At 35.2% G+C, this 25,439-nt stretch overlaps 2 protein-coding genes across 2 annotated transcripts; one reads left to right on the top strand and one right to left on the bottom strand.

Moving 5' to 3' along the window:
- Positions 1-1,402: 1,402 nt before the first annotated feature.
- MS3_00010912 (uncharacterized protein) lies at positions 1,403-15,011 on the top strand (the record flags this gene model as incomplete). The annotated part of the gene is made up of 13 exons (XM_051219326.1): positions 1,403-1,489; positions 2,784-2,935; positions 3,964-4,066; positions 4,574-4,698; positions 5,287-5,377; positions 6,358-6,465; positions 6,555-6,631; positions 7,506-7,604; positions 9,383-9,602; positions 11,372-11,441; positions 11,940-12,046; positions 13,103-13,249; positions 14,946-15,011. The coding sequence occupies 13 exons, from the start codon at positions 1,403-1,405 to the stop codon at positions 15,009-15,011; spliced, it is 1,452 nt and encodes a 483-aa protein (XP_051066371.1).
- Positions 15,012-16,242: 1,231 nt separating this feature from the next.
- Positions 16,243-18,095, bottom strand: MS3_00000414 (uncharacterized protein). Its single transcript, XM_051208187.1, has 2 exons — positions 16,337-18,095; positions 16,243-16,278 (listed from the first exon to the last, which is right to left on the bottom strand). Exon 1 carries the CDS (start codon positions 16,761-16,763, stop codon positions 16,398-16,400), a length of 366 nt encoding a protein of 121 aa, XP_051066370.1. The 5' UTR covers positions 16,764-18,095; the 3' UTR covers positions 16,243-16,278; positions 16,337-16,397.
- Between the last annotated feature and the right edge of the window lie 7,344 nt (positions 18,096-25,439).

Here is a 25,439-nt window from a genome sequence, read left to right as displayed (position 1 = left end):
ACTTTTGTGAATTGCAGAGGCAGGTCAAAGATGCTTTGATATTCTGGACAAAGGCAATACAACCGAAGCGAATCTCTACCCAACAAATATTAATAGAACGGTTAGTTTATTAACAGTCATACAAATTGGGTAATTTCCATGTTGTGATATTGTTAGGATTCTCTTTGTTGCAGTTGACCTGTCATCCTAAACATTTATACTGATGTGTGATGTGATGTTTGTTCAGAGAACAAACCACATATATCTTCTGTCTGTTCTCTTACGGAAGTAAACTTGTAGTGTATCAGGGTCACCACTTTATAATACCAACGCCAACATCATTGAAATTCATAAAACTCATCTGCATCTATGACACAAGCTATTTAGGATTTGTCAAACATATCTTGCAGTTAATTTGACTAAATCAACAACATTAGGCAGTATAGTGATTGTGGCAAAATTATAACAAAAACGCACCCTACTCCTCTACCAGTACGCGGGTTTCAATCGTTTCAATGCACCGTACATCTGCGAAGTAAAGTTGAACACTTCCCACGTTTTGTGAAACCTTTTGAAAGATGCTAAGACATTTACTGGATGACTGGCGAACGTACAGTTTGTGAATAACCACTAAAATCTGGTTATTATCACACCTATTACAAAAAGAAACTAGGACAACATATTTATACATTTCACTGAAACTAAGACATTGATGTTACAAATACTTTTGACTTTAGAGTGAACTGATAACAGCAATACAGCAATACAAAGCGCATTGTTCAACAGATTACTGTTGTCCATCAACAATCCATCTAGTGTGATAATGCGTCCAAGAACATTACCAGTCATTAGCTTGGTCAAATAGTTTACTGGGTGCTATCGGTCAGAGTGTGGAGGAAAGCCAGTGCTGATGCGATAAATTGCATTGTTGGGAGAGGATTCCATTCCTATAATTGTTTCATTCCCAATCACTGTGTTCTGAACTCTCTGCATAGTGTCAGGGCTTTCATTAAGCAGACATCTCTTCACATCGTATATCCAGAGGTCGAGTGGTTACTAGGGAGAGAGTCAACCAGTGAAAACCCGAACTAAGGAGGTAGTGTTTCGAGAACATCTCTGACAGAAATGAATTAAGTTTGAGTAGAGTACAGCCTCGATATAAGCAACAGGTGGTTGTCAATACAGATGGTAGCTGATCGTGTCCATTATTGTTTGAGCAACGAGAAGTTAGAAATTTATTGTGTTTTGGATACACCTCAGAGGTAAACACTGACACAAAACATTGTGGTCGACGGTGGTCGACTTCTTGAATGTGTCATTACACAATGATGTGCACTCAGAGTGATAAATAAACATTTCTTTTCCTGTTGTTTAATCTCCTTTCGAATACATTAGCAATTGCAATGAACGAGTTCGATCACAAATGCGGCCACAATATCATTACTGCGAAGGTGGTTGTAACAAAGTGTCGATATGTAACGGTTTTGAAATCCCCGAGAAGTATCTCCAGGTCAGTTGCCCAGTTGAAATAATTGAATATTTGTCGTACCTTAAGCGTGGAGATTACATCTCATCCATCATCAGAAAACATCCCATTTAGTGTAGGCAATAATCAATTCCATCCTCAACAATCCTATGAAGAACATCAGTTATGACTTCACACGAAATAGGAATTTCAGATAGTTTATAAGTTCTTGATTCGTTACCTCTGGAGTATTTTATGAGTTCACAACACTCTAAAGTGTCAGGGGAAAGTAAATCTTGTCTAGATCAACATTATTTCCAAAACATTACGGTGTAGTTAGCGTAAACCCAGATGCAGTAAGTCTACTTATTGCTTACACAGTTATACTAGTGAAATAGGCGAATCGTGCATTAAATACATTATTTGCACATCTTCCTTCAGTTTTCTTTTACATACTTTGTGATTCTTTAAATTCTGTCGCTGTTACATTGTTACTTGTTTGCCTTCCTGTTCTCTTCAATTCCATCTTGTGCTGGCAGGTATTCCACTTCCGATTGCTGCTACATGTTACTTTTATCTGTTGGCATAGTTAGCATATACCACAACAGGATCACTAAACGTTGCATATGAATTAACATGAAAGTTATTTCAGTTGGTGCCCATTAGCATCCAGTAAGATACATTTCCGAGTGTCGTGAATTTTATGTGATAAAATTCTTGCTGCTAAACACGTACGCTAGGAAATCTCACTGCATCATACAGATAAATAACCGAACTGTCAAACTCGTTAGTTATCAATGTTATCGCTAGTCTGTTTCGGTGTGGTTAACTTTTCCATTAAATTTCATTATTACCGGGCAGTGATCATGTCATATACTGTATCATTTTCAACATCACTCTGCATATTTTTTTCTCCGTAATAATGCGAAACAGTTAATAATTGTTTTAAAAGCTAAGGGAACTCTGGGAGACACCCACACAGTGTCGCATGATGGACTGTCATTCTAAACACAAAGGTGATTTGTGCTCATTATCGAACATAGTTAAGGTACAGAGATTTGTTATTTAATTTAGATTCTATCAATCCACACTGGCTGAGGAAGTGAAGCTTCAGCGGTCGTGTTGTTAACTCGGTTATTTGGATTTTTCATGTACTATGAAGGTCACCCTTGAAAAAACAAAACACTGATTTCCAGCTTTGAACAACTTTAGGTGTACATAATAATAATCATTGGATCAGCTGTGACAACAAAAGTAGCTTAAAACATTTCGAGCACAATTTTTACGTTTTGTCCTCTGACAACTTTATGCAAACCTTTCTAATGTTCCGACTCTATAGAAATGTCTTTCATCTGAAGAAGATGTGGAAAAAGTCCAAGTCAAAAAGTCAGACAAAATTGACTTTATTCTGTTTATTCGTTCGGGTGATTATGGACCTCACACATCGTTGGCTACAGCTGACACTTGTCAGCTGGATTTAGACACGAATAGGTAAGTAACAGATCGGTTGGTGTGTCAAAATTATTGTTTGCGTTCGGTTAAAATCTTATACTGAGACTAACTTATCCAAATTTTAGTACCACAGATGTTCTTGAATTTCCTGTTTCATATCATTCAAGTATCACAACGTCTTAATTGTCTACCGACAATACGGACAATTCGCTGCCAAGCGTAACAAACAAGTGCGATGGTTACTTCACTACCTCTCAAAAACCAATATAATTCAGATAACATGCGAGTCAACAAATTAAACCAGTTCGTGGTCTCACAGATATCGTGTTAAACATTGAGATCAAAAATGTTACTTCTTCAAACTCAGCGTCATATGCAGTACACTAGAACGAAAATTGCATTCTCTATTAGCTCTTCACTTGACAATTTTAACTAACAGATTTTCTGAACTGGCTACGATTATTCACTCATTGATTTTATACGGCCGTCGTCAGCGTTGATGAAACTTTAAATTGTGTGGCTCGATTTTGTGAAATAGGAAACACTTCTATACACGTGGTTAGCATTTGAGCGAAACCATCAGAACCATTCGTGATGCCAGTGATGTCCTGAGTTAGGATTTTTGAACGGTTCACTGAAAACGTCGTACAGCGTTATGATGCAATTACCTGATCCGGTGGTGGGATGTTATCATGATCAGACATAAAAACTAGGATTGAAAAGAACAGTTGCATGTTTCTGATTCACTATGTACAGTTGCATTAGTTATATAGAAAACAATTTAAGGATCTTTCAATCACACGACAAAAATCTACTTGTTTTCAAAACACTGTTTCAGTCAAAATTTATTTGAAATTTATAAGTCGCTGCATCTTCTTTCTGACTTTTCATTATAAACTACCAATGCTCTGTGATACAATAGCTTCCGTTGTTACCGCAGTTACCTTAAATGCTGTCAACTTTTCAATGATTCGAAAGCTTGTCAGTTATTACGATTTATGCCACTTATTATTTACATTATTCCGTGCCTAATAATTGCGATTGTATTATTTTTGTTTGTAAACAAGACCAATCGCCGGTTCAATTACAATTTTATCAGCTATGAAATATATTGATTACAACCCAGGCGAATTGAAACGAGTTATTATTCATGAATTAGGACATACATTCGTGAGTGAAACAACTATTAATTACACAGTTTACTTATTCTTGTATTGTATTCTTGTAACCATGACCATTGAAGTCACTACACAATGTGCACAATGAAACAGTATTAATAAATTATCATTATCACCTTACTCACAGTTTCGGATAATTTCTCAGGTGTAGTAACCCGCGTGATTTGCAAGGACCTGCAAACTGAAGGACAATTTCACAGCTGTAGTTACATACTTTTGTTACGTTCCATTGTGTGCAACAGAACGTTTTGTTAAGAAAAGCATAGGGATGCTAACAGTCGTTAAACTTTCGTGAATTGATTTTAACAAACGATTGAATGCCTTTAAATTTATCGAAGAGATCAAGTGAATTGTTTTACTCCACTTTCGATGAGGATGTTAAGAAAATAGCAGAAAATAGCAATAATAAATAAAGTTACTTGACATATGCCTCTTAATGCCACTGTGAGACTCGTTCAAATGATTTCAATCAATAATAAAATATTATTTTATTGAACAGGGCTTCGATTATCAGTTGTTTCCTTACCTACGTCATGATGATGGTAGTCCTAGAACAAAGCGTAACCAACATACTGGTGAACCGGAATTGTCAACAGATGCCAACGAAGGATTAAAAGCTGATCGGTAAGGAACATTTAAAACACTACTCGACTCTCTGTCTTAACATCTTGTGTTAACACAACACTGTCTTATTTAAAATACATAAAACGACGGAGTTCCAAACTCTTTCTCGAATCCAACTCATAGAACACTTTCTACGTAATTATTGAAAATATTCCTGTTTCCTCAAATCATGCTCAACTTTTTCATCCAAACAGTTCGTTTATAGGGTAGATAAGTATTCCATTGCAAATTACTGGCATGAAGTAACTAATTCAATCAGCAACTGGATCATCAGTTGCTCATTGGCAATGAATCGACACCATTATGAATGACAATCAATGAATCATGGAATGTAAATTTCCCATTCAATTCCCAAATTGTTCAGGGACTGGTCTCATTTGGCATGCGCAGTATTAAAAGCCAAATACCCATTTATATGTGAGAATTTCAGTTCAGATATTCAGGTTAAGACAGACAGACAGAGTCTATACAAGCAATATAACCTTTTATTATCTTAATACTATTCACATATCAGATCAAATGACTGACTTTTCAAAGTACATTTCAAACGTTGCAGCATCAATTTACTTATTGGAACCTTGTTTTCAGAAATACTATAAAATACGTGTCCAGGACATGGCATACAGTCTCCGGTGAGAACACGTACAAGAGAGTCGCATTAACATTACCAAGTGTAGTCGTAAGTATATCATTGACTTTACACATATTTCACTGATTCTGTGATGTTTTATTGTGGTTTACTCCTAGAGCTTGTTTTATTGGCATATGAAGAGAGAAAATGTTTGTTAAATTGATTAATTTGTTCTCTCTCGCCTTAATTAGATAAATGTTATCAATGAATGTTTGGTTCAATATCATAAACAATTCACATCTATCGTAAATTTCCTATGGGAAATCAGGTGTCCTAACTGGAAATCATGAAAAATCAATTTACTTGTGCAAATATTATCATTATACTTTAACACATATATTAGCAATAGTGTGTAGAAAAACAATGGAATTCACGGTCAATCTACAAATCATAGAGTTCAGTGCCAAGTCAGTTCACTTTATACAGAGTTCGATCATTATGTCGATCAAGACACTTCATTGTACTTAGACAAACTGTTGTGTCTTACAGCCAACTAATACGCGTAGACGCGGAAAGGACGATGGAAACTGATACTCTATGCTTGGTGGTTCTCCCAATACTAACTCGCACTGAACGAGGAGGAAGTATAGAAGACCAACGACCACCAGTCCATACTTTTAAAACATTTTATTCATTCTTAGTAAATTATCACCAGTCATCCTTCGTTCGTCTATTTAAAGCTGTCCAAAAACTATCCGTACTGACCTTTGTACTGTATTTACATTGACACACACATATATGGACTGAAGGATTACTTATGTGTCTCTACCACCTCGTTCAATTCACACTTCAGTATGACTCTCATGCAACATTGGTAAGCAGTTGAACGTAACAGTCATTACTACAAATATATCTTAAAAGCCCTTCCATTTCAACATAAAATTACATGTTTCTTTAAATAAAGACTGTCGAATTGCAGTAGTTTTGTTGACTTCAACCAACCTGATCAATGTAGCCTCTTGATGTATATTTGACATTCAAACAAGAATCTAGATTAATTTATTTTTATCTTCTCTTCTTTCAAACAGAACTTTGCAAGAAATCATTTTCGATGCAATGAGCTTGATGCAGTTGATCTAGAATCCGATGGTGGCGTTGGATCTAAACATTCACACTTCGAACGACGTCTGTCTATTGTAAGTTTACATTAAATTTAGCAAATATCAAGTCATAAATATTCTCTCGAATGATTACTCCAACGTCAATTCTGTGTTTTAATTTTTAGGGTGAAGCTATGTCTGCTACTTGCGACATCATGGCGTCTGTTTCAGGTTTAACTCTCAGCTACTTCAAAGATACTGGGTAAAGTTCAAAACAGTGTGTTGTTGAGTGTGTGAATATGTGTATCGATGGTGAAAATTTCGTTATATTTTCTCACTATGTAACTATAAGCTTAAGACGGTGATAATTAAAATGTATTAGTTTCAAATTTTTGTAAAATGTGAACTGTTACTGCCATACAGTCTTCCTATTCGTGATCTCATTCTGCTGCTTGTGTGAGAACGTTGATAAATATCAGGAAGATTTATTAATTAAACTCTAATCGTAAGTGTATGGACAACTTCCCATAAATATATGTCTATTGCTCCCGAGACATTAAAACAGGTATCCGACCAATAGTGTGTATCGGTCTTCTTCGAAAGTCGAACGTTAACCCATAGGTTGCACCTGTCAGGAGATCTAACCTCTCACTTGGCCGATGACCGATCGACTGAGCGTATTCATTCATAATCATCTATATTTTCAGAGAGCCTTCTAGTCCTATAAACTATCCCATTGCACGATTTCTGAAAATGAAATTATCAGAATAATTGCAACTGAAATTAGGCATAACACTAATGTGCTGCTTAACTTCGTGATGACATTTCAATTAAATTCGCTACTTCGATTTTACACATCGCTCAAGTATTCATATAATCCTAGTAGACTGAACAAAAGATTACAATAATGAATAACAATTATGAGTTACTTTTAAATAATTATGTCCGATTAGCTGATCAACCTGATTTACTTTGATCCATTCACTGCATTATTTAAGCTTATAAATTGAACCAATTAAGATTATTGATTGTTAGGAGTTAATCGACAATTCCTGTCAGTGAATTCTTTGAACGGTCAGTAGATTATTATTATTATAAAATATGATGATGATATCTATTAACTCTTCATCTTTCAGATGGTATAATGTAGATATTTCTATGGCTAAACCATGGGATTGGGGTCGTGGTCAAGGATGTGAATTTATTTTCAAAAGTTGTGGTGAATTCATTAAAAGGCAAGAATATAGACAAATATTGATATACCACATTTTCCTTTTTCTGGTGTGAGGTGAACTTTGACTGACTAGGTTTGTTAAACAGATACTTAAATTACTATCGTTGTCATCAATCATCTGTCGCGGTATATCACACACATAATTACCTATGGTCAATCTCAATCACAAGCATATAATTTTATTGTTTGTATTTCACTTTGCTGATACTAATTAGATAGAAGTTTTATAACTGCCTTTCATTCAAAATACGGTTGTAAACACAGATTTGATCTATTTCGTAAATAGTAAACTATCAAAACCACATAGCATTTGGAAGATCAAGGTCGTTGATGCATCAGTGTAATTAATCTATGATTTAAAAAAATGTAAGTAACCTAGTTATTTTTACATGAGCTGTTGTTAGAGCAGTAAAATTCCTAAAACTTAACAATATCCTTTACTGATATGTGGCTCGTGAAAGTAAATATGACTGGCCACTGAGCATGAACTGAAAGACACTTATATTGACTACTTAACTTGTAATTTCCTTCCTACTATTGATTTCTATTGCGGACTGACCCAGTATAACTACCCGTAATTCCATTGATTAAAAAGTCTTGTTAAATGTACTCTCTGATTTGTTTTATTAGCCATGAATATCTGGTATCTGGTATAATATGGTCATTCTGTGTAGATAGTATCAATCGCGTATATGGTCTAATTGCTGTAAAATCTGAGCAAACAGTTGTGGTATCGTATCACAACGTACATAGTAGAAACAAGAATATACTTTTATTTCTGTCGTTATATCACTAACTCGCAAACACTGAATATAACTTGTATTAAATGAAATAATTTACAACACAAAACGATCTTTTAAGGTCGGTGTCAATTGCCATTCTATATAAGTGTGGATGTCAAACTCTAGTTAGTGGGCGAAGTAAATGACAATAAGAAGTAGTCTTTTCTCTGTTATTGAAGTCGGAATTGCGAGTTATCACTTAGTTCATAAAATTCTTAGATGTTTTAAACAAATGTAAATAGTAAACGGCTGTGGTGTCATGAAACTTTATGACTGGTGCACATAAGGATAACTAAACAGAAAAAACTAAAATCCGTCAGAAATCTTTGCTCTGAATTACGGTTTAATTACGTTCTAGACACTTTAACGAATATAGATTTCCGTTGATACTCACTTGTAAATTGACCGGTCAATAGTGCCGAACTTTCTTATTTCACAGACAACACAATTCACGGTGAACATATTTTCACCGAAATATCTACTGTCATTAATTCATGTGTCTACCAAATATTTGAATGAAAGTGTACGGTGGTGAGGATTGTTGAATTTAATTGAGATAATGAACCGATCAATGTTCAACCACCTTTTAAAATCCTGAAGATACTGTGCAACCATTTCGTCCTTCTATGAAACGCCTCACCAGTGGCACTCCAGGATCATTCATACGGGACTCAAACACAGGCATTCGTATACTCACAAACGCTTAAACTTCAAACCTTTGGACAGGCATCCGGCAGTGTTCATACCCAACTTCAAACAATCCCACGACATTGAGCGGTTATCTTCAATTGTCTTCGATGAGTGACTGACTCATACTGACACAGTTGAACTCCACTGGTTGCATGTTCTCGCTAAAATGAATTTTGGTCTGCTTTTATTCAACTTGCCAGATTAGTTCATCATTAATTATTAAAATATATTGATACAATGTATACGGTCAATCATAACGTGGTTCACCAGTCTGTTGAACCGATTAATGAATTGTTTTTGTTTACAGTCAACGGACGTTATCACCTTGGTGTGATGAACTAAATGATGCAAATTTTGTTCACTGCATTCCCCATGTGAATGCATACGGAATATGCAATTTAAAGAATCTCAGTTTACCTCTAAACCCAGAGCATATACACTTCGATAGCCTGCCCAATATAGTGCCTTCGGAACTAAGTAGGTTTGGAGGATCTGACACTTATGCTGATCACTGTCCATATTTGTCTGTAAGTACAGTTTTATATAGTTGTACATTTTAATCAACATACCAAGATTTGGATTCAAAATAAACCAGTTACAATGCAGTGATACATACGTTTTACTTTGCATTCAAACGATTAACAAACGAAACGCAATATTCACTAATCAATGTTAAACAGAATCGATCAAATAAATAAAATATTTATAACAATCAACCCAATACTCAATTTATTCGAAATTATCAAGTCAAAGCTTGGTAATGATACCTACAGAATCGATCAAAGTTTGTTTTGAGAAAATTAAACCCTAAAGTGAATAAATCAGTTTGAGTAATCGTTTCTCAAATTCTAAGTTAATAATTGCGAAAAATACGTATTGTTACGGCTGTGGTAATCAACTTGAACTCAGTTCACTTCAGAATACAATACTCAGTTATATATGAATTCATTGCTGTTTCTAAGTAAATTTAGTGATCAGAGACGACGAAAACTCACATACGAACTTTGAAATTATAGACTATTTGACTTTTAGATGATGCTATGTATAAAATCATTCAAGACCAGGATTGTACACGAATATTTTTACATATCAGTTATTTTGTTTAATTTCTAACTACCGCATTGCATCACATATTCAAAGTTTTCTGATTTACTGATCCAAATATTTCGAATTTTATCTTCAGAAAGTGTTGATCTATGCTGTACGTAAACTGTTTTATGATAATGATGATTTCAAGTGAAAACTAACATCTGAAACTAAATTCTAATTTTTGAATAGCTACGTGTCATTGGTATTACAATTAAATGTGTACGCTGAGGTTTCATTGGTATACCATACAAAACACCATGAATAAATATCCTTCACGAAATAGGACGACTCATATGAATAGTTGAATTTGTGTTGATTTATTCCATTCGGCTATTTCCGGGAGAATGTCTCACAATGCCTAAATGACTCTGTAATCAAGTGATTTGTGAATCTTTTCCAACAATATGGATGGTGGTTGCGATGCCAAGCTGTTTTCTAATTACTGTCACCATTCAGAAAGATTACTTTTAACTTATTGCTCATAGTTTAAACAGTATGTGTTTTGACTTCTCAACTAACCACAAAAAAATCAACCACTTCACGATTCTCTGATATCAACGCTAGTAGTTGGGCAGATAGTTATTGGCAACTACTGAAAAATTACTTTCTCAACAGAAAGTAGGAATAAATAGTCGAACACATTTCTAATGTTTGAGTATACAGATTTAAATTGCTCACTACTATTGTTTAATCATGAAGGTTATATACAGTGATTAGAATAAATCTATTATACACCTGTTGAGATGCCTTATAATTGGTATATCCGGAGGAGATAGTTTTGTGACTGTCATTCATAGACCGTCGAATAATTCAGGTAGGTTTGTCGTTCATTTAGATTGCAAAAGTAATTTGTAGAATCAGGGTTTAATCCAAACTGAGATTGGAAAAAGCTTGCGTATCATGACTTGGACATCATGACACTTATGCAGAATAAACCAATGCATTTTTGAGTTGTATGGGACTCACTTCAAACAGATTACATTCTTCACAGCCCGAATAACATGGTTTTCTGATTAGGACCACGGTGTTCTAATTGATATTTTATGAACTCAGAGTTATGTGTCAATAGTTTGGATAATAATGATATATATTGCATGAAATTGAATCACCTGATTTATTTGTAAAATTCTTGTAGGATGATCAGTAGAATGTACTTTGACACATAATATATTATAATAATTCATTGTTCTGTAAATATTTTCTTCAGATTATAACCGATGTTCATGTGAAATCACTGAATTCTCACTGTGGAGATACTAATAATGAGAAGTACCAATGTAAGTTTCCTTTATTCGTACTACTTACAACGAATACACTCAATTATCATCACACTACTTATTACTGTGAAGTAGCGAAGTATACTATGGAACACTATAATTAGACAGTAACATTTATCTAAAAGAAATATACGGTAAATTATCACGATACCTAATGTTATTGATCTACATACAATGATATAATAAAAACGGAACTATCAGGAAAATATTCATTACGATTTGATTCATGGAACACTGAAAACTGGCTACCAATTAGTATACAGAATTCTAAACTAATTAACGTGTAACATTTCAGTATCCATAAGATCAAGTAGTGGCCGACTAAGAGTTGTTAACTAGATTTAAACTTCTAATTCTTCTTGGTATCCACTGAGTTAGGGATTTGTTTCACTTTATTGAATGAATTTGTCTCTTTATGTATTGACCTACGTACCAGAAGTTGATAGTGAACACTTTATCCTAAAACATTTGAACTTTTGTTTTTATCTTACACTGCAGACCCGAGCATTTATAGTCCATCTTATGGAAAGAAGTCACGATGTTTCAATTATGGAACAAAGTATGTGAGTGAAAAGCGCGATTGGGCATTCGTGGGTTGTTTTGAAGTAAGCTGTATATATGCTAATCGTATGAGATTTCCTTGATTCTTTCAATAATTTCTCATCAGGTTCCACAATTATACATCCAAATTAATAATCCATAAAATTAGCCAAGATTTAAGACAGAGTACATCATTTGGAAATTGTAATATGTGAATTGAGGATTGTTGTTTGTCATATAAAATCAATTCAGATCGTTAATGTTGGAGCTGACTAATATAAAGTGTTAAAATGAATCAGTTTACAAGTGAAATGGAATTGTGCAATAAATGATCAGAATAAATATGGTCAGCATGGAGTGAGAGAGAAAATAATGGAATAAAAGTCGGAAATTACGTAATATGTAGAATAATATGAATTAGGTCAGATATATAGTAGATCGTAGTGGATACTGAATGAACTCCTCAAAACGGTTATCAAGTGTAATGATATTAATAATAACAATGATAAAGATTAATTAAGAACTTTCGTCTAAATTTGAACGAATAGTTTCACAATATTTGGGCGCCGAGTTAATTTGAGACATTAAAAAGAAGAATATATTTGTAAAATCTCAGCGAATGAATTTTAAGTAAATCCAACGTTTCGCCTGGCAATCTGGTCCAAGCTTTTTCAAGGAAAATATAATCAAACAACAAAATTATCGAATATAAAGATGATAATAACGATGGTAAAGTTAATAATAATATGTTTGGGACATAAAATGAACATTAATCGAATTACGTCACCATATTACAAGACTTTCTGCATCTATCAATTCAACTGCTCCTGAGGAGCAAGTTATATTAGCAGATGTTCTAGGAATTTGTACATTCGGGCTCGTGAGTACATCTGCCTCAAATCTGGCCAATCTTATGGATTACTAATTTAAATATGAGATAATTGTAGAACCTGATGAGAAAATCTTGGAAAAAAAATCTTCCTTCATACAATTGTGTTCTAATATAACAAGAATTTTTCAATCAAAGAAATTATTTATTCTCATTAGTATTTAGTTCACCAGCTGACATTAGTTTGCATAACTAACTTATCAGAAAATATTGATTTATTTCCAATTTCAAGGTGAGGTGTAGTCTTGAATTCAAACATCTAGTTTACTTCCGTGGTGAGTGGCGTGAATGTCCAAGAGACGGTGGTATTATGGAAATAGCTGAAGATATAACTGGTCGTGATTGGATCCAATGTCCACGTTTTCATGATCTATGCTCTGTGAGTTAAACATAGTCGATATTTTGACTGTCATTTATCTATTTCCTTATTCAGTTTGTGTAGAACGTAGCAACAGAAAACATTAACCGAATTTGAAAATGTCGATAATTAAGTTGTGATTCGTCACTTTCTATGATGAACACTTTCAATAGTGTCATAGGTGCTCACTTGTGAGGCGTTCCATATTACGACAAAACAGTTATCCGGTTCTCTGTTCTTTTTAAGTGGTGCTGTCAATGATGCTAATCTGTGGTGCATACAACTTATTAAATATTGACCATTTCAGATTAATTCATATTCCATTTGCAAAAAGCTGAGTGCACAGTATAGATTATTTCTCATAGCTAATACACGAGTGAAATAAATCATCCTTATTGTAACGTCGGATTTACTATGCAATTTTAACCACGGTTAAATTAAACAGTCAGTCAGTTAAATGTGACATAAAACTGGACATGTGTATACATTGGTTCAAGTTGCCATACCTCATTTACACAATGAGATGGAAATGTTAGTGGAGATTGCAGAGTAATAGATGTTGTAACAGGATCAGTAGTAACAAAGAACAATAATCATTCAAGAAACGGTTCAAGAAGAAAACAATAACTCAGGAACTGGTAAAAGAAATTTGTGAGGAAGTCAGAAACATAGGTTCTGAAAGAGAACAAGGAGCGAAATCCAGATGCATCATTGCGAATGATTTTAGGACATCCAGTTGAAGATCTCTCAGCATTCGTTACGATGATCACGTGAACTACAACATGGTAAACTGTACCTGTTCACATGGCTCAGTTCACCAGTTAATGTCTTCACAGACCGATGACATGTTTTATTATGGCCGCCTCTAACTTCCTTCTAATCTACTTCTATATCAGCCATCATCATATATCGAGGTGGTCTGTGGATGGGTATACGTAATACATGTTCAAATCATCTCAATTGATAAAGATTTACTACCTTGTCAACTGATTTACCATAGTTATCTAGTGCTCTGTGACCAGTCTCAGCATTCTCAAATTCATAGTGCATAAACATACTAGCAATGATTCAAAGACATCCATGATTGAATACTTACAACCTACAAATATCCTCTATTTTTGGAGGTCATGTTTCACACCTAACCATAAATTGCTCACTACATTTTATTGAACTTGATACAAATCTTCATCTGTGGTCAGTAATCAACTCTACAGAACCAAACATTTCAAATAGAAAACAATAGTGTAATATTCTGTTGTTATGAATAAGCTGAACCACGGACTAAATGTTCTAAAATTGTTCATGTATAGTGTATGAACAAAACAGTAGACAAACGCGTAGCCACTCACATAGTCGAAAGTTTTCACCTATTTGCATGTTACAATGTCGGTCAACTATAACGGAAACAAACTCATAACACGTGTACATGAGTTAGATTATTTCAGCTAATGGAACATAACTTTTTCATGGTTGAAATTGACACAACGCAAATTGAACTGTTGATAAACCAAAAATTTGTCTATCACAATTACTTACAAAAAGTGTATGAGTTTTGTTTTATCATAAATGAAAACACCAACAGCTATTGCTTAGATATTTATTATTAATTTACATTCCAAACTAAACGATTGTTAAATCTATACTGAAGATCGTACAACATATTACATTATGATTGGATTCAGTTTCTTTCTATTCACTTTCATTCATATTTGTTTAGGTTAAAAAAATACGAGAAAGAAACGAAAGGAGAGAGAAAGAACAAAATCTTATTGCGCAATCGTAATGAAATAAGACGCGTTTTGTAATTAACGAATCACACTAGTTTTATATTGTAGTGAAATTTATCTCATGATCTTAACCATTGAAATTACTATAATATCCACAAAACCCAACTGATATTAATTTATTGTTTAAAAATCCCCATAGTATTTGAACGAAGAATATTGTTTTCGATAAATTCACTTCAGTTACTACAATTCATATATCCAAATTAGTAGTCCGAAAAATGATCAGGCAAGGGCAAAGTACATCATTTGAAGTATGTGAATTTAGGATTGTTAAACAATATGGAATAAAATTGTTAATGTCGATATGACTCATATGGAATGTCAACTTGAATTAGCTTATATATTAAGTGCAATTTTAACACTCATGATCAGAACAAATATGGGTCGGATAGGGTGAGAGAAATAATAGTGTAGTTACAATTTCGATCAAATATTTGATAGAAGACTACAATGTGTAAAAGTTTTATATGAAAATAATAAGAGATGAATGCGAAACAAATGAATCATGTATTGGGAAGAATTCATAATGATGTTAAACCAATAACAAAAGCAAGATTTGAGAATAAACATAGCAATTAGTCCCTTTTATAAATTTCGACAGAACAATGGAAAGAAAATACGATGTATTTGTGCTATACATTTCGAACAATCTGGTCACACATATACTTGTCAAGGCATTTTATATGAAGATTAATAGAAGTCAATTAAATAAAAGTTCAAGCAAAAAGGTAACAAAGGGCAGAGAAACAATTTTACATCGTACAGAAAGAATAAGAAATTTTCGCGTTATCATAGTAAAACCTAAGAATCTGGAAATAACGCACTTGAATCAAGAAGTACTAGACAAGCACGAATGAATGTATTGTATTTAGAATTCGAAATCAAGCATTCAACAAGTACAATGAAATCATTAGTTCATTCAAACACCACATCCGCCACGGCTTAATTAGGAGTATAAGTGTCTGTAATTAATTGTACGTCTTCTCAAGTTCATCCTGTGTCTGTCCGACATTGTATTGAATATAAACTTTGTATTATCTATAATGCACTCATGAGTATTAGAATTAACAACCGAAATCGGAACACACTAACCTGCTTGCTGGGATTGGGTAATCAGCATCTCGATTGTGTACTGAAACCGCTGCTACCTAGGATTTGAACCATAGACTCTTAGATTACCCTCCCCCACGAAATAATGTCGGATCTTCATATCCCCAAGTTAGGAATAATGTGGCTTCATTCAAAGCATATTTCTCACATTGACTAGAGTAAACATTAGAAGTGTTTTTGTGATAAGGATAAACAGCAGTTGATATGGAACCTGCCACATCACAAGCATTGACCAAACTTGTGGCCATCTTCGTGAATTGCATCCAAACTCCTCAATGAATTTTCCACGTAACCTTGAGTATGCACTGGGTTGGGTGACGTGATGTAGTGGAATGTTTTATATCCTTGTGAATCATTTTACGAAACCTCCCATTACCGCAATCGAAATTTGTATACTTGACATAGTCTAGAAGTAGTTCCTTGAGAGTTGTATAAGGAAGCGAAATGGGCTTTTTCGGTATAGCCAGAGTTTTTAATAAGCTATATGCTTCTTTTCCGATGAATGTGAGGAAATGTGCTACAATATTAACATCCTCATCATCTGTCTTGATCATAGCCCAAACATCGAACCTTTCAAAGTAATCCTCAAAAGCATCAAAATCTGAATGTATATCCAACAACTTCACCACAGGCTTCATCGAGACGCCAATGTAATAATCAGGAGTATTTGAATTATAGCATGAACTAAGAATCCCAGAAATAACGTAATCAGATCAAGAAGTACTAGATAAGCACAAACTAATTACTGTATTTGGAATTCGAAACCAAGCATTCAACAAGTACAATGGAATCATTAGTTCATTCAAACACCACAGATTCCTTTTTATTGATCCATCAGCACTCTTGGAAGGCTATTCTATCTTCACTTTCTCATTCAGATGTAGACTTAATGACTGTATGTGCTTCAATAAATCGCCTAAGAATCTCTTGTTGTGATGCACTGTCTTTACAGAGGATAATTAAAGTCAAGTATTAAAAGTCACTATTACTTTTGAGAAATTAATGAAGTTATTGAACAGGAAGTATAAAATATGTTAAAGAAATCACTGTGTCTAGAACGCTTGGGGATGCTTTCAGCCGATAAATGTTATGTCCACGAAATGCCTAACTGAATTAATACTTGATACGGATAGTTCTGCTTCACATAACGCTTCTTTCCTTGAATTATATAGGTTGTCAGGAAAAACCCCTTGTTATTGTGAACAACTTGAGATTTTTGAGCAAGAATTAGTCATCGATACAGTGTATTAACGAAACATTTCAACAAACCATAGTTTGTAATTTATCAAGTAATGCTTGAAGAAAAAATATCCAAGATACGGCACTTTACTTTCTCTGACCACTGTTCGCAATCTGATCTTCATAGTTGTGAATCTAAAACACTACATTAGTCCCAAAACATATCTCGCACAATCACTGAGATAAAAAATAACCACTAGACTGATTAGTATTCAGTAATACTCATAAAGCGTGACGTGCGATTAATAAATAAAAGCAGGTTTATTTATGATAATGGTCAGTATGACCAAGGAGAAGGATGTGTATTTATTTAGAAGATAAAATTTCAGTCTTAACACACTTCTCACACACGATATTTGAGTTCGTGAAAGGTAGGACGACGTCCTTTTTCAAGATTTCTTCCAATAAAATCTGAGCTTATTAGTAAGTTCTGAATAGTATGTTCCATTTCTGAGAATAACAGGGATGAGACTTGACTAATGTGAAACTCATCACGCTGGATAACAAAACAATATTGCGAGGGTAGGTTTAAGGTGAGAACAAACCGTTTTCGAATACGTAGAGGATGTTTGAATTTCTGTATGAGTACGGTTTCGATAAACCTTGGTATACGCCCTAGAACACTTTGTACGAATTCGTGAAGGCTGAGTTAATGTCAACCGTATGACATGTCATGAGGTCCTGGGCCACAAGAAGCACCATCACATGGAATGGATGGAGGAACAAGAAACCAGCAATCAATACCAGCCGTACAAGAGCAGAAAAAGCCAAGGCACAAGCTGAATACACGGAAGTAAACAAGCAAGTGAGGAGGCGCATCAGAACTGACAAACGTAAATATGTGGAAGATCTAGGAACGACAGTGGAAAAGGCTGCAAGAGAATGAAACATGAGACAATTGTATGACACGACAAAGAAACTCTCTGGAAATCGCTGCAAACCAGAACGACCAATGAAAAGCAAGGAAGGCGAGGTAATCACCAACATTGAAGAGCAACGAAACAGGTGGGTAGAACACGTCAAAGAACTCTTGAATCGACCAGCTCCACTGAACCCACCCAACATCGAAGCAGCACCCACGGACCTCCCAATCAATGTTGGCCCACCAACAATTGAATAGATAAGCATGGCCATCAGGCAAATCAAGAGTGGCGAAGCAGCAGGACCAGACAACATTCCAGCAGAGACACTAAAAGCAGACGTAGCGTCAACTGCAAGGATAATCCACATTCTCTTCAATAAGATTTGGGATGAGGAACAAGTACCAACAGACTGGAAAGAAGGACTTCTGGTCAAGATACCGAAGAAAGGCGATCTCAGCAACTGTGATAACTACAGGGGCATCACTCTTCTCTCAATACCAGGAAAAGTCTTCAACAGGGTATTGTTAAACAGAATGAAGGACTGCGTAGACGCCCAACATCGAGACCAACAGGCAAGATTCCGTAAGGATAGATCGTGTACAGACCAAATCGCAACTCTACGGATCATTGTGAAACAATCAATTGAATGGAATTCATCGCTCTACATCAACTTCATTGACTACGAAAAGGCATTTGATAGCGTGGAGAGAACTACACTATGGAAACTTCTTCGACACTACGGTGTGCATGGAGGACAGTTGACAAAGTCGTTCGAAGTGAAGACCGGTGTTAGGCAAGGTTGCTTACTCTCACCCTTTCTCTTTCTCCTGGTGATCGACTGGATCATGAAGACGTCAACGTCTGAAGGGAAGCGCGGGATACAATGGACATCCAAGATGCAGTTGGATGATCTAGACTTCGCAGATGATCTGGCCCTTCTATCCGAAATGCAACAACAAATGCAGGAGAAGACGATCAGTGTAGCAGCAGCCTCAGCAGCGGTAGGTCTCAATATACACAAAGGGAAAAGCAAGATTCTCCGATACAACACAGCATGCACCAATCCAACCACAATTGACGGAGACGATTTGGAAGATGTAAAAGCCTTTACATATTTGGGCAGCATCATTGATGAACAGGGTGGATCTAATGCAGATGTGAAGGCGCGGATCGGCAAAGCAAGAGCAGCATATTTACAACTGAGAAACATCTGGAACTCAAAGCAACTGTCAACCAACGCCAAGGTCAGGATTTTCAATACAAATGTCAAGACAGTTCTACTAGTTGAGGCGGAAACTTGCAGAACTACAAAGGCCATCATCCAGAAGATACAAGTGTTTATTAACAACTGTCTACGCAAAATACTTCGGATCCCCTTGGCCAGATTCTATCAGCAACAACCTACTGTGGGAGAGAACAAACCAGATTCCGGTGGAGAAAGGAAAATGGAGAAGCACTGGAAGTGGATAGGACACATATTGAGGAAAGCACCCAACTGCGTCACAAAGCAAGCATTCACTTGGAATCTTCAAGGTCAAAGGAGAAGAGGAAGACCAAAGAACACATTACTCCGAGAAATGGAGACAGACATGAGAAGAATGAACAACAACTTGACAGAAATAGGAAGGAAGGTCAATGACAGAGTGGGTTGGAGAATGCTAGTCGGCTGTCTATACTCCATTGAGAGTCACAGGCGTAAGTGAGTAAATAAGTAAGTGGTTAATTTGTATTTCGAAATATGTGCTCAAGTAATTAGGAATTTCATTGAAGTCATGAACCGGTCAGTTTCAAGTCACTATTGAAAACATAGCAGCGTTAAACACCCATTTTTTTCCTATTATTTTGGTGAACGTCAATTCTAGAATGCAGGCACATTCAGGTGACGAGTCTCGAATAGAGCGAAACGCGTCCTGGATTCCACTGCTACCCATCATCCATGTCTGCTTATAATGCTAGTGACTCAAGGCAATATCGGGGCAATATACACAGGTTACACATATGTTAAATGGGACTGACTAATTTCGGCTGTAAGCGTCAATGGGAAGATTCAAACAACCATTACAAAAATCAATTAAATGGTTATTTTAGTGGAATGAAACTGTAACCAGGCACAATCTGAGGATATATTTCATTAGCCGTCAAACCAGTCACCATTTCCTTAATATTTATGGCCATACCCTTAGAACTTATCCTTAGATGTGCAAAAGAAACCACATTCGATTTACTTTCAACCATTTTGGAACGTGTTATCCGTAATATTTTGCCTAGTCATATTACGGATATAACAGGTTACACATTCCAAATGAATAACAACAACGTAAACTACTGGATATCAAAAGGTAGTATTATTAGCACACTTAAAATGTTCAAGGGAAATATCGAGTTAACTGCCTTCATATTCGCCGTTTGAAAAAAGTGTTGTAGGGCCTGTAAATTGTCCCTGGGCCCTAGCCAATTCGTTTGGCAGTCGGGTCACTCAATATCCAACAGGTTACCGATTCTTGTTAAAGTCAGAGACAACTAACGTGCATCAACCAGTTGGACTCTATGGAATGGCCCATGAGGCAGTGATCTCACTCTGTTTTATGTAACTAATCTCATTAACATCTTTCTTTAATATCGTTGTGTTCGTTCTGTATAGTCATCAAATAATTAGTTTTAAAACTAAGTGGCTTAAAATTTGATGGGAAGAAGATTAGTATACGACCTGCTAAACGTTGTAAATTCTTCAAAAATTATTCCACACCAGATTGAAGTTGTAGTCCAAATGTAAACTATTAAGTCAAGTTAGTTAGCCAAATATCATCTAACGATCAAGAATAGTTGTTCTGTTTATGAAATTTCAACTGCATAAAACACAAAGCTACTAATAAAAAAGCCTCAACTATAATTACTTATGACAGATCGATGATTACTATGCTTGTTATTTTCATTAGTATTCATATTACCAGTATTCTCATTTCTTTGCAGACTTTTGAATAATTTACAAACTAGGGTTTGGGATTTTTCGAAACTAACAATTTATAAAAAATCCTATGAAGTTGGATTTGAACGTTGATATAAAGTCATCAATAAAATCAAGTTGTTAATTTTAAAATATTTCTTTCCAACCTACTCCGTTCAGTAAGGTTGTTTAACCAAATGACACTTCATATCGGGTTTCAGCCAGATCAGTTAAATGCGTAAATTTAAGTGGAGTTTTGTTCTCTGAGTTGGCCGGTTTGCCCGTGCATCTTTCATCGTACTTCTGAACATCGTCAGAACAGATTTCAGGTAGAAGAAAAGTGTTCGAATTCCTCCACATATGACTCACAGCTTGTCCACTAGACCCCGATCTTCATTGGTTATTGTTGACCTTTAACCTGTCATTGTTTACTTCTTTATTTTGATTGTTTCTCCCAGTGATTTGATTCTTGGTCCTATATTTGTACATGATCTTCCTGATTAGTTTATAAATTGGATCGATTCCAGTGTGTTTGTTGATTGCTGATTGACCTGAGTGTCAAGCCTCTAAAGAGTCTACGGTGCTATTAGAATTCCCTCTATCCAAAATCTCAACATTTTCCCTGTCCAATATGTGTCTACAGTTGTCCACATGCATTGATATAAGCGAGGATATATCATGGCGTTTGTTTGCTAATTGATGTTCGTCCAGGTGAAGATGAAGGGAGTGTCTACTTTGTCCGATGTAGTGTTTATCGCAGTTGCAACAACTTATTTTGTAGATGATGTTCGATTTTTCTTCTTTCGTCATCTCGTCCTTTGGTTTGCATGGGATTAATTGAGGTGATTTTGTTGGTTTATGTGCTATGTCTATTCCGAATAACTTCAACAATCTCGTTGTGATTTCTGATGTCTTTTATATATGGTAGAATGATCTGTTTGTTGGTTTCTGCATTCGACCTCCTTTCTACCGATGCGTTGGATCGACATATTTTGCTGAAGTTGATTGGGTAGCCGTTCTTACGAAGGATAGCTACTAGGTATTTTCCTTCATTTTTCCGCACTGCAAGTGTGTTGGCAGTGTGTCGTCGCCTTGTTGAGTAAAGTTTGTACGCAGTTGATATTGTGAATTCTTAGGTTGTTGCTGCTGTAATTGAGAATTTGATCCGTGTGGGTCAGCTTCGGATACAGGAAAACCGAAGAAAACTTTCCAATGATTATTCTGTGTTGGACCAGACGATATATAAACGCAAAAATTATCAACAAAGTTAATAAAAAGCAATAGTAATATTAATATATATCAGTTAAATGTTACAAATACAATAAAAATGGGACTTTACTTAAGTTCACCCAAAATGATGCGTGTTCGGCTTTAATCTGGTACAATAAATCCACAATTATAGATGCTTGGTAATTCCAAACGTATCGATGAACTCCCCAGTAGTGTAATCCAAAGTAAGGTATGGTGTATTCGCTCTCACAGTCTATGAATGTAAATAATATTTATTTTAGATCTCAGTTAACTCAATCTCGAATGAAAATAGAACGAGGGGTGTGTGAGAAGCAGTGTATTTGTTAACCAGCAACGATGTGTCACAACGGAAAAAGTGGTCAAGGTCATTTACTAAAACAACAGGTACAGTCATTTAATGATAAATGTACATGTAGTGAGAAATTGACAAAATAAATACCAATAATATTAAAAACTATTTACAAAATAAGCTTGCCAGATCTATCTCCACAATTCTTTGTAAGAACGGCTACTCACGCAACTTCATCAAAATATGTCACCTAAACTCATCAGCAGAAACGAAATCAAATACACAAACCAACAAACTGATTATCCTGCCTTATATGAAAGACTTATCAAAAATGAAAACCAGATTATTGAAGCCGTTTTTCAAAAGAAATTTTCTGAATGATCTACCAGACATAATATGATGGTGAGTTATAACATTCAAATATAGAACTAGATATCTATTGACATTTCACAAAAGCTGATATGATGGGATAAAGAGGCAAGATCAGATTTCGACTCATTGTGATTTTTGTTCAACAGCACTTCCGTATATTTAATTCAATGTGATAATTACTTAGTGCAGTATTTGTTTTTGTTTTCCAGTATGATAATTTATTTGTTATTATAACATTAAAGTATTTGAGTGTGATGTTTGTTGAAGATATGATACTCTTGTATGAAATCAACGTGAACTATGCTCAGCATGACATGCAACATGTGCTTTTTTCTAACTCCAGGTACTTTTCATATATGTGATTTCATCCTAACTAATGAATAAATGGGTTTACAATCAATGTATGAACGAGTGTATTTTCGACTAGGGTAGTCTCGTGTTTTGAGTTTGATAAATCTTGTTATTCTTACTTCGCGTCGTGGAAATTGCAGTGGTTCCTCGTTTCTCAATCATAAGTAATAGGTGATGGAGATTTTGGAGCCAGAGAAGAAAACAATAATAGCATCATCCTACATTTATATCGGTCCAGAAATTTTCATATTGAAGCAGCGAAAAACCCGGCACAATCTTCCGAACAATTGCAGAGCATATTCTTCGAGTGGAATAACTCACTATGTACGACACCAAGAAGGCTCGACTGCTATTACAGAAAATTGGTCCCGTTGAGTGTCAAAAGTACAAAATCCATATCCTGCATAGAAATCCCCGTAAATCCTATTTAGCTGAAATTGTAGTGAACAAGAACACGATTAGGGACAATCGAATGTATTTAGCACAAAGTTACACGACTTGTTAATAAAATCTAACAATAATAAAGTAAATGCTTAATTTGCAAAATGTCCATCGATTGTCTCAAAATGACTCAGACTTCGTTGTTCTTGCATTTTCACACAAATCGCATTTTGTTTCCATTCTTTACTGTTCGATTCTCTTGTCTTTCCGCTGCTAGACCTTCCGTTCACAACTAACATCATCTACTACTTATGTCAATATAATTAGCACACACCACAAAACTATCAACATTTTAAATAGAATGTTTATAGATAGATGTCATTATTTCGTATCCAAAATTGTCTAGAGATGACAAAAGAGGCTGATGAAGATTACTCTATGTGTAGCAGTAGACTAAATTTATAAACAGAACGATTTAAATTAAATGCACTATCCAGTAACTAGTTTAGATGCATATTATTCATTTTTGGATTAAACTCTCCTATCGATCCTGATTTTCGCATGCGTTTGTTATCTTGTATGGAACACGACGGTCAAATAACACTGCATACTGTTACTTGGGAATTTGCAGGACTAGTAAACTTGAAAAAAAGACATGGTTATTCTAGAGGACGAAATTACAGTGCCATCTAATTGTGCCACTCATGCCTTTAAACAAGTCAAAGACAAAATGGTATCAAACGTAGTAAATACCACTGGGAATTTTTCAAACCAACTAATTATTAGTTCTGTGGTACGTGACACTTTCCAAAGTCTTCCCGGTCCACAAATCATAGATACAACATATTCAATAAAGTCTGACACAAAGGAATAGTCTGCCGAGCTAGGGAAAGTTTAAGATCAAAGTCACCGAAGCCTCTCCACTAAAATCAGAGCAAGTACTCAAAAAGTTTGTATGCTACACTGACGTAAAGTATAACTGATAAACGATGGCATGTGGAATTATCGGTTTATGATGTTCATATTCGATTACAAGTGCATACAGCTCAAATATCACATTAGACTCAAAAAGGACATGAAATTTAATGGGTCCTCCACAAGTATTGATAACCAAACACACAGACGGAATGTATCCGAATATATATTAAAGATCGTTGAAACAATAAAATGACCTGTTGAATTTCGAGATAATTATCTTACAGGAAATCGTGATTTAGCCAATAGACATGAATTAAACAAATAGGAAGAAATGCGTGTCCTGGATTCCACTGCTAGCCACTATCCATCATTGCTTACAAAAAGCTTGTGAATTAAGGCAATATCGAGGCATACGCACAATATGCACATATGCCAATAACAGACTGATCAATTGCAGTCTTAAACTTCAATAGGAAGATAAAACCCAAACAACACCAAGTGAATTATTGGTATAGGTTGGATAAACAATGTAAATCTACGATATGTACCATTGAACGAAATATTAACATGGAAAAGCCCAAACAGTCCTAGAGACCTATTCATTGTTCGCGTGACTGAGATAGCTATAACGATAGAAGACGTTTTCTGAAAACACAAAAAATTGTTTCAAAACAAGTTAGAACGCCGCACAATTGGGAAGGCGGAA

The sequence above is a fragment of the Schistosoma haematobium genome, chromosome 4 (genome assembly GCF_000699445.3).
Source record: "Schistosoma haematobium chromosome 4, whole genome shotgun sequence".
Taxonomy (NCBI): domain Eukaryota; kingdom Metazoa; phylum Platyhelminthes; class Trematoda; order Strigeidida; family Schistosomatidae; genus Schistosoma; species Schistosoma haematobium.
This window is presented reverse-complemented; position numbering and strand designations above follow the sequence as displayed.